This window comes from Spermophilus citellus (genome assembly GCF_964194105.1).
Source record: "Spermophilus citellus genome assembly, chromosome: 4".
Lineage (NCBI taxonomy): Eukaryota > Metazoa > Chordata > Mammalia > Rodentia > Sciuridae > Spermophilus > Spermophilus citellus.
In genome coordinates, this window is record NC_138185.1 from 155,129,716 (window position 1) to 155,147,935 (window position 18,220).

The following is an 18,220-nucleotide window of genomic DNA, read 5'->3' on the forward strand; positions in this document are numbered from 1 at the left end:
CTTAGGGGTGGGGCATTGAGACTAAACCAGGAAGTGTGGGCGGGGTTTCGGGCGGTCGCCCGGGTTACCAGGAGGCGGAGCCGTCAAGGCTGCTGTAGCCCGGATGTCCGAGTGCCCCTGTCGCGTCCACTGATCCCGGAGCTACTTGAAGCAAACCTTCCAGCGGCCAATGGGTGAGTGGTCAACGGGATTTGGAAGAGTTTGTTTTAGTCCCGGCTTCTTTCCTACGCAGTTGGCTCCGGGTATGGCTGCGGGTGGGCAGCCATCTCTAGCGGCTCATTCTCTCCCTGGTTCCCACCTGCCGTGGGGCCGGGCCCTGGACACCTCCTGGGGTTGGGTGGTGTCTGCTCCTGACAGGCTGCAAGGGGGCGCGGGCTGTTATGGGGGGGGGGGGAAGCCCAGCCTTTTGTTGTTCTGTATGAAATGTCACTTCAGTCCCTTTGTGTAATGCGGAGGAAATGCATTGATGAATTAAGAGCGCGGGCGTTAGAACAGAACAACAGTAAAGGAGCAGAAGCTAATTACTGCATAGATTAATATCTCCTGCTTCATTCTCCGTGCTTTAAGTTTATAGGGCCCTTCACAGACAGACCGTTGGGGGGGAAAATCTTCTAAAATTTTAACCATTGTTCAGTAAAGGAAATTAAAGGGGAAATTGAACAGACTTTTGGAGCCTGGGTTTTGTTTGGTAGATAGTGAGTTGTTGCTTTCAGTTTATCGTACAGGATATTTCAGGTCTTGGATCTCGAGAAACATTAGATTATGTACATTCAAATAGATTTACTAAGCATCTACTAGATATAAAGCCCTTGCAGAAGCTTCCAATTCTTTAACTTTTGCCTTCTTGAAACATTTATTTTCATGTATTTAGAATCCTGTAATTGATTATAGTTGCCTATTTTAAAAAGCTACAAAAAAGCTCATGTGTTTACAAAACTAAGTCCAATATTTGATAAAATCAAAAATACTAAACTTGAGACATTTTACCTAGTGTCTTTTCTGTTTATTTCTCAGCAGCAGCAGGAGAAATAAATGGAATTTGAAAGGTGAAAAGGCCTGTAGATAAGGCAGTCTCAATTGTGAAATCATGAAGAATTTGGGAAAAGATTGTTCAAGTATAGTCATAAAATGCATTATTTTCCAAATCAATTCACATTTATACCATAGTTGATTTGGATTTATTCCACATTAGGCTATAGGTTCTTAGAGAGCAGGGACTCTGTCATGCTTCTCTGTGGACCTTTAGTGGCCCTTAACTAGTGAAAATAATCTCAGTACGTGTTTATTCAAAGAATGAGCTAGTGCATAAGGGAATTAGATGTCACGTATGAAAAACTCTTCCAACAATTTTTTCTGGTGGATGAGATCCAAGATGATCTGTAGGTCCTAAGTTTTTTGGTAAAGAAGACTTATTTCCCTCCCACCTACTCCCCACTCCCACCCCCACCCCCACCCCCACCCGCGCACCAGCTTTGAGTTCAGGGATTTGATTCTAAGGCACTTGTTCCCAAATTTTGGTCAGAGGCCCAATGATGACCTTGGAGAAATTTTCGCCTGTCCTCAAAAAAATGATAAAAGCTAGGACAATATAGGAATTTTTTTATAGAGGTGAATGTATTTACTCTCAAAGGCTTACCCTCTATTCTGAAATTGTCCTTTTTGCTATTAAAATGTGTTGTTATGTTCTTATGAACAAAGATTATAATAGATTGTATGTGCTTAATTCCTGAACTGGGTAAAATAAAAAGTGATGATCCTTTATCAGTCCTGTTTTTTTGTAAAAAAAAAAAAAAATATATATATATATATATATATATATATATATATATATATATATTTGAACTCTATTATCAATAAAATTCAAAGTCAACTCTACAAGGGGGGAGGCTTTCTGGAACCATTGGAGACATACCTGGGTTAGGCTTTGAGTTATGGGGATAAACCCGCTTGGCTACTTGAGGACCTTAATCATAAGGCACAGTATTAAGAGCAAGGTTTTAATTTAACTTTCTGCAGTGCCACAGCGTAAAAGGAGAAATTAAAAAATAAATGCATAAGGAGATTTGTCTAATACAAGTCATTTTAAAAATCAAAACTATGTTGCCATATATCTGCCAAATCCTTCACTATTATTGCATTATTTTTTTATAATCACAAAAGATGTTACTATACTGGCGTTTGTTTTTAAAAAGCTGTCGATATTCAACCAGCATGCCTTGGACTTTATTGTGGGAAGACCCTATTATTTAAAAATGGCTCAACTGAAATATATGGAGAATGTGGGGTAAGTTTGCATGTTATTTCATTTGTAAAAATCTATTTGCTTTTGAAATATTTTCCCATGTTTAATCTTTTTTCTTAAATATACTCAGAAAAGATTATGGAGGTATTAATAAAATCCTTGTTCATACTTTCATGTTGAGATTTGTAATGTATTACATCTTTCTTGATAGTCACAGGTATTTTTAAAAAATTATAATTTTGCAGTAAATTCTAATTACTTTTTAAATGCTTTAGTACAGTGACTTATACAGTAACATAACTTCAGACAATTTCTCTGCAAATTTTTTACATGTTGTTAAAAATTAGATTTTTAATTAAATGGTAACTATTTAGTAACAAAATAAAAGGAACCCTTTATGAGAATTTTAAAGACATAGCACATGAGTCTTCTTTTTATTCACTTGGACACTTTTAAAAATTTTTAAATAGCTGCACATACAAAGCAACTGTATTAAACTAAAATATCTTATAGAATGATTTTTTGGGGTGTGTTAATATTCTAAAGTACTGTCTGTACATAAAATATGGCTTTTATATATTGTAGGTATGCCCAAGAGGACAGAGAACAAATGCACAGAAGTATTGTCAGCCTTGCACAGAATCTCCAGAACTTTACGATTGGCTCTATCTTGGATTTATGGCTATGCTCCCTCTTGTTTTACACTGGTTCTTCATCGAATGGTACTCTGGGAAAAAGAGGTTAGCACATTCTATGATTGTTTCTGGATGCACCAATGTTGGAATATTTATTTATTTATTTTGGTGGTAGAAATTGAACTCAAGGCCTTGCACATGTTGAGCACATGCCCAACCCAATTTTCATTTAGAAGAATAATTACACTTTTTCTGTTGTTTTTAAAGGAGATAAGCCTGTTTTTCTTTATATTCTGATTAAACTTTACTGTAGCAAGAAACTTAATGACAGGAGCATCTGATCGAGAAATGAGAGCTGAGGGTGACATTAGAAAGAAGGACTACATGCCTTATTAAGGAACTCTCTTTTATTTTACTGAAGGACTATTTTTTTTCTCAAAAATAATTCTTTGTGTGTGTGTGTTTTGTTTTTTTTTTTATACTGGGGATTGAACTCAGGGGCACTTGACCTTGAGCCACATCCCCAGCCCTGTTTTGTATTTTATATTTAGAGACAGGGTCTCACCAAGTTGCATAGCACCTCACTTTTGCTGAGGCCCACTTTGAACTTGGAATCCTCCTGCCTCAGCCTCCTAAGCTGTTTATTGTGTCTTATCTTCTAAAAAAAAAAAACTGGTTATGATTACAAGCTGTTTATTGTTCTATATAAAATACCTTGTAGTTTAATTTAGTGCTAATAATCTAGTATAATGTAGTTAAAAATGGTATTGCTATAACCTAATTATAAAAATTCATGACATTAAGACAACAAATTTATTGAGTAGTGTAGTTTATGTTTGGAAGATCAGGGAAGGAGATGAAGGACAATGATGTGGCTTCTAGTGATAATCTTGTGGGAAGACAAATGTATATGCATAATTATAATCACTGTTAGAAATGTAATAAAATAGTTATTTAAAAAAATTTTTTAGTTGTTGATGGCCCCTTATTTTTCATTTATTTATTTATATGTGGTGCTAAGAATCAAACCCAGTGCCTCACACATGCTAGGCAAACACTTTACCACTGAGCTACAACCCTAGTCCCTAAAAGAGTTAAATGTAATGAAAATTATAAACAAAATGCTCTAGAGTCACAGAAAATGGAAAGATAAATTGTACCTGATGGAATCTGAAATATTTCAGAGTAGATCATCTTTAGGTAAAAAGACAGCATGAACAATGGCATGGAAGTATGAAATGTGGGATCTGAGGTGGTCAAAGTATGGGTTGCAAATGAGAGAAAGGTAATATAAAGGAGAGTGGGAAAGGGAGGTTGAGGCCCAAATACGCAGGTTCTTGAAAAGGATGTGAACTTTATTCTACTAGAATAGGAAGCCAAATTCTCCCTTAGTATGTTTCTGCTCTACTGACTTTCCTTTAACTCCTCCAGCTTCTCAGGATTTTTCCTACTTTATGTCTTTCCTCTCCTTGAACCCCCTTTACTCAGCCTGAGAAGTATGGAAGCGAAAAGGAGCGTCTGATCGAGAAATGAAAGCTGAGGAAAACATTAGAAAGAAGGACTGTATGAGGCTAGAATATAAAGATGTTTGGGACTGTTGGAGTCCTAGGAATTGAATAAAACCAGAACTCACCTTGAAGGATACACACTTTTCCAGATAGTGAAATGTGTTTTCATCCAACATTGGTACAGGAGAATTTAAAGAAATTTAGCATGGCTGGGAGTTGTCAAAGGTGCTGGTGAGGAGTGTTTTTCCTGAAAGCCAGAAGAGATTCTGAAGTACAGTCACATACTGCTTAAAAGCAGGGATATGTTCTGACACTGTTAGACACTTTTATCATTGTGCAGACAACAGGACAGCTTCGAGATAAGTAAGCAATACAATCTTACGGGATCACTGTCTCATTTGTGGTCCTTCCTTGACTACAGCGTTACTAGCAGTGAATAACTGTGGTTTCATAGAGGGAATTTTAGAATTGGCCTTCACGTTGTAAAGATCACATAGGTGACTGCAGATGAATTGAAGGAACACCATGACACCATCAAAGAGGATATTTAAGTAATAGCATGAAGCCGAGCATGGTGGTCCATGCTGGTTGCAAGTTTGAGGTTGGCCTTAGCAATTTAGCAAGACCCTGTCTCAAAATAAACAATCAAAAAGGTCTAGGGATGTGGCTCAGTGGTAAGGCACTCCTGGGTTCAATCCTCAGTACCAAAAACAGGAAGAAAGGGAAGGAGGGAGAGAGGAAGGAAGGAAGGAAGGGAGGAGGATAGGAAAGAATAAGTTTGGGATTTCTGTCTCTAATGTTTTCCCCTTTGTAAAATGGTCTAGGAGTTCTGCTTCTAACCATGTTGGCTAATTAAGAGTTTCAAGTGACCCTTGTAAAATAACGGAGGTCCAGAAAGGCCTTACTATTTTAGATATTGCTAGTCTCACCAGAGGTAGGAGGAATCTCTTGAGAATTCTTCTTTTTTAAAGAACAGAAACTCACACTGGATGACAGGCTGGGAGCAGAGTGATAAAGCAGGTAGTTGGAATGAGAGTGTCTCAGTCCATTTGAGCTGCTATGACATAATACCTTATGTAATTTATAAACAACAGAACTATATTGCTCACAGATCTGGAGGCTGGGAAATTCCAGATCAAGGCTCACTGTGTTTCACAGATGGCACCTTCTTAACAGTGTGCTCAATTAGTAGAAGGGACAAACATGTTCCCTCAGACCTCTTTTATAAGGGGACTAATGCCCTAAGGGCTTCACCCTCATTATGTAATTATTTCTTTTCTTTTCTTTTTTTTTAAAGAGAGAGGGAGAGAGAGAGAGAATTTTAATATTTATTTTTTAGTATTTGGTAGACACAACATCTTTGTTTGTATGTGGTGCCTCAGCAATTTACCCAGGAGTGTTTTACAGCAACATCTCCAGACCTTTTTTATTGTTTGAGGCAGGGTCTTGCCAAATTGCTGAATGTAGCTGGCATTATTATTAAACTGCTGGGTTAATGTTCTTCTTTGTGCTTTTCTAAATAAATGTATTTTTCATCAGAATGTTTGGTTTAACGATATTCCATATATAATATTATTTTATTTTTAGAATTTTTATAAATTGTTGGCATTCATTTTGATGGATTTTTTTTTTTGTAAAAGTATAATAGAAAAGTGTGTTACAAGCCAGATGCAGTGGCATACACCTGTAATCCCAGAAGCTTGGGAGGCTGAGGCATGAGTATCTTGAGTTCAAAGCCAGCCTCAGCAGCTTATTGAGAACCTGTCTCAAAACTCTGAGGATCATTATAGATTTCATTTGATTCCTGTGATTGGCATGTCCCTTATAGGATCTTGGAAAATATACTTATGAAGTTGCCCCAGGAGAGACTGGCTCCTTTGAGGCTGAAGATTAGAAAGACCATATAGAGATGAATTATGTATGAAACTTTTTATAGCAGGAGTGGCATGGCAAGTTAGTTGGGTGAAAGAAATGCATATTTAATAAAATGCTGTTTCTGAGACAATTGGATTTCCATATGGGAATATCTAAAGTTAGAACCTACACAAAAATCTATTCTGGTGAGTTAGAGATTGACATATGAAAAGCAGAACCTTAAAAATTTTAGAAGAAAACGTAGGATAATATTTTCTTATATTGAGGTATAGAAGTATTTGAATAAAGCATTTAAACTGCTAAAGCATTTAACAGCCTCTTTGTTAAAAAATTATCAAAGACAATTGTATTAAAATTTTGAGCATGTTCATAAAGATCACAAAGAAAGTGAAAATTGAGCCCACAAACTGAGAGGAAGATATTTGCAACATGTTTAACTAAAGTAGATAAATCATGGTACTGTCACACAGTGGAATCTTACACAGAAGTGAAAATGCTTGAAGCTTAGCTGTAAGCAATGCCATGGACAAATCTTGGAAATGTAATTTTGAATGGGAAAAAAAGCCCAAAAGACTCACATTAGAGGAATATGATTTAAATGAACCAAACTGAACAGAGTAATCTTGAAACACAAGTGTAATTGGGATGAAAACTATTTAGAAAAAAAAACCAATAAAACAATTTAGCATAATGGATACCACTAGGAGTGTGGAATGGGGAGGAACTAAGAAATAGTTATAAGTTGTTGAGCGTGTTTTAGTTGCTGGGTTAAGCAGTGAGCTCACAGTGTTTATTACATTGTTATACCTTATAACTGACACGTTACATATCATCTTCTATGTACTTATTAAGGCAATTTAAAATGATGCATAGATAACTAAAAAAATTTAATAACAATTTGGCAGTATAATAAAGATATAAAGTAGATACCTAATTTCTGCTCTTCTGTTACACCTTTAAATAATATTAGCACAGTATCCTCTGGGATATGAATATCCTTTTTTAAAAAATAAGGGAACACCCTTCTCAAGTAGTTTTCTTATATGTTTGGCTTTTCTGATCTCTTTAGAAGATTTTTTAGTTTTAGGATCTTGCAGTGAAATTTTTTTTCTAGAATCAAAATCTTGAAACATGTACTTTGTTTTATTAAAGCCATCTCAATATTGAAATTTTTCTGGAAATCATGACTCTCTGTTTTTCTAGCTCCAGTGCACTTTTCCAACATGTCACTGCATTATTTGAATGCAGTATGGCAGCTATCATCACCTTACTTGTGAGTGATCCTGTCGGTGTTCTTTATATCCGTTCATGTCGAGTACTGATGCTTTCTGATTGGTACACGATGCTTTACAACCCAAGTCCAGATTATGTTACCACAGTACACTGTACTCATGAAGCTGTCTACCCACTGTAAGTATTTATTTAGACTTAAGGTCAGTTAAAAAACTCTGAGGATCATTATAGGTTTCATTTGTTTCAAAAGATTGAACATTATAAAAACAGCTTCTGGGTACTGGGGAAGATATATTGAAATTATTTCTTTTCTCTTAGAGCATACAGAGTGTTATAGGAGGAAATATAAATAAAACTCAGTATAATAGAAGGGAAAGCATTTTTATATTGTTGTTAAAATATATATAAGTACTTCTAAAATAAGATTTATGTTTCCTAGAGTTTTTTTTTTTAGAGTTATAAGGAAAAAATTTGATGCAGAGAGGCAATGTCTGACATACAAGAGAGTATATGCTTTGAAGATAAAAATGTTAGGTTTGAATTCTGAGTTTGACAGCTGCTATGTTAGCCCAGCATGTTAACAGCCTCTAGTAACCTCAGGTTTCTCATTGGTGAAATGGCAAAACCATTATTCGAGAATTAAATGAATCCATACATATTTGCCTTCCACGGCACCTAAATGTAGTTGGCATTATTAGACTGCTTTAGTTAATGTTCTTTTTGTGCTTTTCTAAATAAATGTAATTTTCATCAGAATGTTTTGGTTTAATGATATCAAATTAGTAAAATTCCATATATAATATTATTTTATTTTTAGATTTTTATAAATTGTTGGCATTCATTTTGATGGATTATTATATTTTTTTATAAAAGTATAAAGAAAAGTGTGTTACAAGCCAGGTGCAGTGGCATAAGCCTGTAATACCAGAGGCTTGGGAGGCTGAGGTATAAGGATCATGAGTTCAAAGCCAGCCTCAGAAACTTAGTGAGACCATGTCTCAAAATTTAAAATCTCTATATAAAAAAAGGGATGGGGATGTGGCTCAGTGGTTAGGAACCCCTAGGTTTAATTCCAGGTACCAAAAAAAAAAAAAAAAAAAAAAAGGAAGGAAGCAAAGTGTGTTACTTTGTTCTCATAACTGTAGCAAATTTCTATTACATAATATGTTCAATGAAATTTGTCCTTTTGATCAAGTTCTTAATATTAAAGTGTCAAAAACCTACATATGCATATATGTAAAAAGGTGAAACAAGATACAGATGAAGCAATATGAAAATCATCTTTTCCACTGCCAACCTGTATAAATAAAAGACTGATAATGTCCTCTTTCATTCACTATTTCATAGGGTTACAACCCTGAACTTCAGATATTCTTTTGTTATATACTGTCCTGAGGAGTTGCAGAATTTAACCTAGTCCTATTTAGGAAACTTAAGAACTGATTGGTTATCACATTTAAATAAGATATGTAGTTACTTATTTAAAATAAAATCAGACTCATTTACTACTAGTCATATGTATGGTATTTATTATAAAAATATCAGATTAGAAGAGAAATGGCAACAAGATCCTCCCAGCCCTCATTCTGCACCCATGATAGGCACTTCTAATTTCAAACTCTATTGGCTCTCAAAAATTAGTGGGGATAAAAAAGTCAAGTAGAATTGCAGAATTTTGTTAATTTTGGGTGAGACACAATGAGTGGCATTATAAAATTATGCGATAAAAATGCAAACATTCCAGCAATGTCAGGTGAAAAGTCAAGGTAATTAATTCAATTATAGGTTATTATTTAAGAGACTTCATAGCTTGTCATCTGCCTATCAAGCTAGTTATACACTGTATAATATTCTCCAGGAAAATCAAAGCACTGTTTTACTGCTTTCTCTTGTTCTATTGTTTTGTTAATAAAATTAATTCAGAGTTACTTTAAGGTAAATAATAATATAGTAAACAAAACAAACGCCCTAAATAAGGGGAGAGCTGAACAATAGAGGCATGTAATTTACAAGCTTTGTTGGTTTGCTTTTGATTTTATTCTTAGATGACTGAATTTGAAAATATGTAAAATGCAAGTCAAATAACTCCATATTTTCCAAACTACTTATCTAAATCATAATTAAAAATATTTACATCTGTTTTTGTTTCCATTGAATTTTAATATTTATTTTTTAATACATGAAATTGTACATGATATTAGGTACCTCATGACATTTCTATACATATGTACATCATGTGATGCATTTTTAATGTCTGCACAATATTCCAGCATGAATATACTATAGAATTAACTAGTTTTCTATTGTTGAGTATTTATTTTCTTCCTGAGTTTTCTTTTTTATAAGTGACTCAATAAAAACATTTATACATAATGTTTTTTTGTGTATCCTGGGTTGTTTCCCTTTGATAAATAAATAAGTAAATTTTCTAGGTCAAAGGCTATAAATTAAAATTTTTAGGATTTTTGATGCATATTTCCAAAATACCAGGAAAGAAACCAGTCAGTGTACACTTGTATGTTGGCCAACCTTCTGCAATCTGAATATCTGATGGGTAGACTTACTATACTTTTTAAACCTGTTTTAGAATCTTTGATTTTAAAATATCAAGGACAAAAACACCTTTAAACATATTTTGATGGTACACATTCCCGATTATATCTTACAGGTACACCATTGTATTTATCTATTATGCATTCTGTTTGGTATTAATGATGCTGCTCCGACCTCTTCTGGTGAAGAAGATTGCATGTGGGTTAGGGAAGTCTGATCGATTTAAAAGTATTTATGCTGCACTGTACTTCTTCCCAATTTTAACTGTGCTTCAGGCAGTTGGCGGAGGCCTTCTATGTAAGTATGATGAGTAAAGGTAATGAAATTTATTTATTATTATGTGTAATAAACATTATTTTTTCTTAATTTTGTAGCTTTTTCTTTAAGCTCATTTTTTAATCCTTAAAAAAGCTTTTGTGTGTGTGTTTGTGTGTGTGTGTGTGTGTGTATACACATACACACACACAAACACACACACACATATATAGTGATTCTGGGGATTGAACTCAGGGCTTCATGTATGCTAGGGAAGCCCTCTACCCCTGAGTCACATCCCAAGCCCCTTAGCATGAACTTTTGCTAAAACATATAATCAGTCTTATAAAAACAGAATCGAATAGAAATTCTCACAAAAATGATGGCAGCTAATCAAAACTGATATATATTTAGAGGATACCTTGCATTTGAAGCTTATAACCAAATTGGAATATTTTTTAAAGATTTTTAAAATTTTATTTATAAAATAAAAATTACAAAACTAAATTTTTGTAATAGATGGAAATTAATCTTGATGATATAAACTGTTTAAGTTATATTTTAGTCAACTTTCCTTTGCTGTGACTAAAGGATCTGAACAGCACAATTGTAGAGGAGAAAAAGTTTATTTGATGGGTCATGGTTTCAGAGGTCATACATAGTCCAAAGAAGGTCAGCTCCATTCCTCAGGGCTCGAGGTGAGGCTAAATATCATGGCGGGAGAGGGTGGCAGAGGGAAGCAGTTCACATCATGGTGACCAGGTGGTAGAGAGAGTGACTCCACTCTCCATATACAAAATATATACCCATAGCCATGCCCCAAATCCCACCTCCATCAGCCACACCCTACCACTTTTATTAATCCCTGATAGAATTGGGTTAAGACTTACAACCCAATCATTTCTCCTCATAACCTTCTTGCATTCTCTCACACTTGGCCCTTAGGGGATACCTCATATCCAAACCATAACAAATTAGACCTTAGATTTCTAAGGTCCTTTATGAAAATCTTTTACATACAGTAAAACATTCACAATCTATTCTTTAAGAAAACCATTCATTTATTTATTCAGAAACCATTTAGATTGAACTTTAACTCAAAATATCAAGAAAAAGGCATTGTTAAAGGACTCACAATACTATTAGGAGATAAAGCAGGGAAGCTGTAAATAGCAGAGGAACACAGTATGGTTTTCTTTTTTTCTTCCTTTGGTACCAGGGATTGAACCCATGGTCACTTAGTCACTGAGCCATGTCCTTAGTCCTTGTCCTTTTTTATTTATTTAAAATTTGAGATAGGGTCTCATTAAGTCCTCTGGTTGCTGAGGTTAACTTTGATTTTTGTGATCCTCCTGTCTCAGCCTCCCAAGCTGCTGGGATTACAGGAATGCACTACTGACCCAGCAGTATAGTACTTTTGAATTTGTAGAACGGAACATTCCAAAGGTGTTGGAACTGGGTTTGGTGGTGCACACCTGTAATCTCAGCAACTAGGGAGGCCAAGGCAAGAGGATCACAAATTTGAGGCTAGCCTGGGCAATTTAGTGAGACCCTGTCTCAAAATCAAAAATAAAAAGGACAAGGGATTAAGTTTAGTGATAAAGCACCCTTGGAGTTCATTCCCAGTTCCTCAAAAAACAAGCAAACCAAGGATTTGGATAATGCTCTTACACAGTCTGTGGAGTACAGAGGCTGAGCCTTCTGGCCCAAAGGAACTGGGCAGGATTGGGTATCATTATGCAAATAATGTAGGTTGGCAATGTAATTTGGTTAATGGTAAGGACAGAATTGAAAGTAAGAACAAGAGAAAAGGAAATTGGAGGTTAATCAGGGATTTGTTATTCTAGCTTACAGGTAAACTCTTTAATTCTATTACACAGTATTTGAATATTTAGAGTTCCTTCCAGTTTCTACCATTCTTATTAAACTGGAGTACTTGAGTTATTTACCTGGCTGGCTAGCCTTTGTATGCATTTGAGGTTGCTGTTCTTGTTCTATGGAATAGGGAACTACTCTGAAAAGGATTTAGGCAGAAGAGTGACAGAATCAGATTTGTGTTTTAAAAGGATAATAGCCCAGTGGAAGATGAACTGTCAGAGAAGGGGAGCCTGGAAGATCAGTTAAGAGATGATTGCAGTAAGCCAAGAATGACTGTCTGACCTAAGGCAGAGAAGTACTGGGAATGAGGAGCTATTTAAGAGGAGGGAATAACACATTGAATATAGGGGCTAAAGGAGTGGATGAGAATAGGATAAAGTAGCCTTCTTAGTTGCTGGTGGGTGGATAAATAGTGAACATTAGAGGAAACAAATAGGGTGGTAGATGTGAATTCAGTATCCAAAAGGTTACAGGTAGTAGTGTTTTCCAGTCTGGAGTTTGGGAGAGCTACCTAAGCTGGAAAGAGTTAAGAATTGGCTGCCCTCAATTTCCTCTGCCTTGGATTTTTGGTGCTATTATGCTTAAGCTCTTGATTATGAAATGGAGGAAAGAGAGAGGCTGTGAAAGGCAGGAAAAGGTTTGGAAACCCATGGAGACTCCCAAACACCATTGCTTTCTATATCACAGCTGCCTATATTGAAAAAATTTGCTTCTTCGCACTGAATGGTTTTTACTCACTTTGTTAACAGGCCACCACTCAGAGCACATTCAAGGGAAAGATCAAGGTGTTAATATTCCTTTGCACTAAGTATAAACTTAGGCAGTCAGCTGAGAATAGTCACAGAGGGCTTTTACCAACTCAATTTTATAATGTTGGAAAAAAATTAAATATTTTTTGGTTCGTAGAGGATATAATGAGTCTGAGCAAAGTAGAGCAGCAGGAAGCTTCTTATAGCTACAACTCCTGGGGATTGAGGTCCAGAGAGAAATGTACTAGGAGTGATTGGGACGTTGTCAGTTACAAACTTTTACCTGCTTGGAAGTATTATCAAAGCTGGCTTTTAAGTGTGATCTGCTTCTGACTCATGAGGGGAATCTGCATACAGATTCCCAGGCCCTATCCCAGTCCTAGGTTCATAGAGTCTCAGATTGTTTTACACTCCAGGGTTTAAAAACCACTTTGATTCCTGCTTCCAGCCAAGTACCTCCCTCTACTCCCTATAAATCTGGCCTTCCTTAGAAACTTCCTCTTCTTCCTTTTTACCTCATATGGCTTTTTACTGCACAGTCTTAAAATATGTATCATTAGCAACATCCTTTAGCTTCTTATGAATTAAATGGGTTTTGTTTTTGTTTTTGTTTTTGTCATGACTGTTTGAGGACCCAGTCACTGTATCATGAAAAGTTCTAACTGTCAAACAAGTCATTCAGCTCTTTAGTAAGTTGAAATAAGCCCTGTATGGATAGTTCAACATCAGAATCCTGAATTAACATTTGCAATTGTTCCAAATGAATTGTAGAATGGTTAATAGCTTCTTAAATTAAAGTCATTTTTAGGGAGCTGGGGTTGTGGCTCAGTGGTAGAGCACTTGCCTAGCATGTGTGAGGTCTTGAGTTCAACCCTCAGCATCATATAAAAATAAATAAATAAATATATAAAGGTTTAAAAAAATAATTTTAAAATAATCATACAAAAATAATTCATAGTATATTTTTAATTTGTTTTTGTGTGTTCTAAATTTCAAAGAGTACTAGTGTTATGTAGGAAAAATTTTGCTTAAAATATTACTGTACTGTATGTGGAGTAGAAATTTCCAAAATTTATTACTATAATGCTGAAAGATCTATTAATCCTTTGAAATTTATTGATAAATGAACTTTTCTAAAAACTAATTAAAGCTTAAGTAGCTAAAGATAGACTTTCTCAACCAATGCTCCCCTCCTGGGCCACAAAGCACAGAAAATTGTTTAAGTAACTATTTTCTTAATTCTCCCCAGTTAGTATATAACTGGTACCATTCCAGATGCACAGGAGGAATTTAATTCTTTTAATTTAATCAATGGATGCCTTAGGCAGTGATCTTTCAAAGCTGGACCAAGGATGTGTTTTGCATTTTTTTTTATTGTTGGTTGTTCAAAACATTACATAGTTCTTGACATATAATATTTCACACTTTGATTCAAGTGGGTTATGAACTCCCATTTTTACCCCGTATACAGATTGCAGAATCACATCAGTTATACTTCCATTGATTTACATATTGCCATACTAGTGTCTGTTGTATTCTGCTGCCTTTCCTATCCTCTACTATCCCCCCCCCGTGTTTTGCATTTTTAAGTGATTAGAAAAAAAATTAAAAGATTTTTATTAACTGATATGTGCGAATCATATGGCATTCAAATGTTAGTATCTGTAAAGTTTTCTTAGAACACAGACATGCCCATTTATTTATATATTCTCTATGACTGTTTTCCAGCTACAACTGTATAGTTGGGTAATTAAAACAGAGACACACTTGCCTTGCCAGCAAAGCCAAAAGTGTTGCAGAAAAGGTTTGCTGATCCCTGTCTCAGGACATTGGGACTCAAATCTCACAGAACTAGTTGAAAAAGAATTTGACCTAGGGAGAATTATACTGAATTTATTTAATGGTTTATTCAGAAATCTGTTTAATTTCCAACAATAATACTGATGCTTATCTTTCAGATTATGCCTTCCCATATATTATATTAGTGTTATCTTTGTTCACTCTGGCTGTATACATGTCGGCTTCTGAAATAGAGGTAGGAAATGTCTGTTTGTTTTTTTTTTCCTTTGTTAAAGATATTCTGAAATAAATCTGACAATAAAATAGTACATATAATGTGATAAGGTACAACTAATTGTTTCAGTAATCCTTGGCTAATTGGTGTCATTTGGTAGCTTTTAGGTTGTTATCTAAGTTTCTGGAAGGCTGTGTGTGTTGCTCCATTATGTTTCCTTGGGAAATTGGTGACATAGTAAAGGTTTTCCTATTCCAGCACAGTGAAGAAAAATCATTTCACATAATTTACTCACATAGCAACCATTTAACTATCAAAATGTTGGAACTTAACACTATTTAAGTGCTTTGCTGCTGCATGTAGAATTAATTTTAAAACTTTATTATGCATTCTATATCTATGTTTTCTCACTCTTTATTCATATCTGTGTTTTATCATCTTGATTATAAGTTTTTTTTAACACTTTGTCCTATAAAGTCTATAATATTTTGGTGATTTGGAAATCACAATGATAGACAAACTAATTCTGATTCTGTTTCCCTTTTTGAGACATGTTTTTGTGCCTTAAACTTTCTTATATTTTAGTGGAAGACCGCTGTTATAAGGAACTCTATTTTTGTTATTTTTAATTTTATACTTGTCTGTATTTTCAGAATATTTTTGACCATAAAAGCATATTTTGATTAACTTATAGGTTGGAGGAATAGAATAGAATATCATGTCATTCACATATTTAAAATTTTCTATTTTTAAAGAACTAAGGTATTGTCAACCAAAAATATGAACAATAATTGAGAAGAGTATATTTGACTCTTTAAATTGGGAAAATTGTATTAATTAAACTTTTAATTATTTTTTCCACAATATTTGTTCACATACAATCTTCTGAAATTTTCTTTCTAATATAATTGGCTGTCTTCTGATTATTTTTTAATATGTCATATTTAAATGATTGCTATCAAATACCTGTCTCTCATTTAAGAACTCTATTTTGAGGCTAAACCCTAAAGGAATAAAGGTAAAAGGTCTTAGACGCTTTCATCCTGTGCTTGCTGATGTAGTGTCTGTGATCTGTCTTAAACTGCTCATGACAGTTGATAAGAAATGTGCTTTTTCATGGTTTGTAGCATAAAAAAATAAAGAAAATAAGTCGTTAACTATTTTTGAGTAGTACAATAGTGAAAAAACGGTGGTAGGTGCTAGAAATCATAGTGGCTTTCAGGTAGAGTAATAGCAAAAGAACTTCTGATAGTGATTATTCAGTTGTTCCCATTTGTAGGCTATCCTCATTTCTCCTTTGTAATATTTAATCATTGTTTCATTAAGATTAATCAAAGAAGATAGGACATTAGTTTTTTGGGGGGTTGGGGGGCGGCTATCAGGATTGAACTCATGGGTAGTCAGCCACTGAGCCACATCTCCAGCCCTATTTTGATTTTATTTAGAGACAGGGTCTCACTGAGTTGCTTAATGCTTCACTGGTGCTGAGGCTGGCTTTGAACTCTCAATCCTCCTGCCTCAGCCTCCTGAGCTCCTAGGATTACACAATGCTGTGTAGAAAGTTATTTTTGACACCTCATCAACTGCAGGGAAAGGTTCTAGGGAAGAGATTTTGAATATTTAAATAAGATGAGGTTTTTGAATTTTTATTTGTTCTCCATAGTGAAGAATTAGCTATACACTTTTAAATTAGCTTCAGACTATAATTCTCTGACCTGTGACTCTCTCCTATGTCAAATGTTCACATACTTTAATTAGTCCTCTACATATGAATCAGAAATAGGGACCTGAATCAAGGAAAGAATCTAGTTCTAGGTGAGTTGATAAGTCATGAATGATAAAGAGAAAGTTGGTGACTAACCTTTTATAAATTGTATATCAGTGTGTTTATTAGCTCATTTAGATGCTTCTTTCATAGGAATTTGATCCTTCCAGTTTCTGCAGACTGTAGAACATGATTAAAAATAAAAAGAAAATCAGAGTATTCACGTCATTTCTGCTCTCTTCTAATGATTCAGGCAGCAGCCTCTAGGATTGCTGGAGGCTGAGGAAGTTGGGTTTATGTACTTCCTGTCCCACTTACAAACTCATAGCTACAGTGGATCAGGGCAAGAAGAAAGCACATGGTATGGGATTCCTCCTTCTGGTTCATATCTTCTATGAAATACAGTCCCTTCTAGAAGGAAGCTAATTGTGATGTAGACTTCAGTGCTTTTATAACTGAAGGAAATCTCAAGTTCCTCATCTGTAAAATGAATGGGTAAACCAGGTGACTCATTAAGTCCTTTTTAACTCAAATATGAATTCAAGGTTATGACTTGGTTTGAAAACAAACTGTTTAGCAGACTCATCCTGATAATCTGTATTTCTATTTTCTCTGTTTTATAAAATTATATAGAACTGCTATGATCTTCTGGTCAGGAAGAAAAGACTAATTGTTCTCTTCAGCCACTGGTTACTTCATGCCTATGGGATAATCTCCATTTCCAGAGTGGATAAGCTTGAGCAAGATCTACCCCTTTTGGCTTTGGTACCTACACCAGCCCTTTTTTACTTGTTCACTTCAAAATTTACAGAACCTTCACGGATACTCTCAGAAGGGGCTAATGGACATTGAATATAAAATGCCAAAAAAAACCCAAAAAGTGTTCTTAATAAAGAATAAAGAAATTTAATAAAATGCATTAGAATTATTCTGTCACACATGGGAACAAGATTTTCAGTCTAAATGTTTGTTTTTGTTTGTTTGTTTGGTTTTGTTTTTGACTTAACAACTTTATGGTTAGACATGGAAAATATGAAATACCATAATTCTCTGTTGCATAGTATAATATTATCTACCACACTAGAATCCTAAACTAAACTTCTAAGGAAGTTTCAGCTATTCTTAGAGCATAATCATGTTTCTGTGTACTTTGTAGCAATGGCCTGTTCACTTTTTAGTAAGAAAAACTTTAATAAATATAATCAGAAATCCCTAGCAGTGACATAATTGTGCATGCCTGTTGTGTTTCAATTTGTTTTTCACCTATAATGGGTTACAAAGACAAACATATTTGTATGGTCTGCAGCAAAAGTGGAAATAAAGTATTGTTTTTTGTTATCTATTTATTTTCACCAATACAGTATTTTGATAATACAGAAATAGAGCATAATTTATGTAACAGGTTTTCTGTTTATAATTTGAAGACATGTTCAGATTATTGTTCCTGTAAAGAAAATAATAAAAAGCTTAACTATAAAAAACTCAAATGTTCTGATATTTGTTTTTTACCACA

At 34.7% G+C, this 18,220-nt stretch overlaps 1 protein-coding gene across 3 annotated transcripts; it reads left to right on the forward strand.

Moving 5' to 3' along the window:
- Positions 1-49: 49 nt before the first annotated feature.
- On the forward strand, positions 50-18,194 carry JKAMP (JNK1/MAPK8 associated membrane protein). 3 transcript variants are annotated; one of them, XM_081289135.1, is made up of 7 exons: positions 50-173; positions 2,193-2,284; positions 2,828-2,982; positions 7,464-7,670; positions 10,162-10,343; positions 14,887-14,963; positions 17,341-18,194. In XM_081289135.1, exons 1-7 carry the CDS (start codon positions 170-172, stop codon positions 17,557-17,559), a joined length of 936 nt encoding a protein of 311 aa, XP_081145261.1. In that variant the 5' UTR covers positions 50-169; the 3' UTR covers positions 17,560-18,194. The 3 variants fall into 3 exon arrangements, with proteins under 3 accessions (XP_081145261.1, XP_081145263.1, XP_081145262.1); XM_081289137.1 differs by having other exon boundaries at positions 88-173; positions 2,161-2,284; XM_081289136.1 differs by having other exon boundaries at positions 97-173; positions 2,211-2,284.
- Positions 18,195-18,220: the final 26 nt, after the last annotated feature.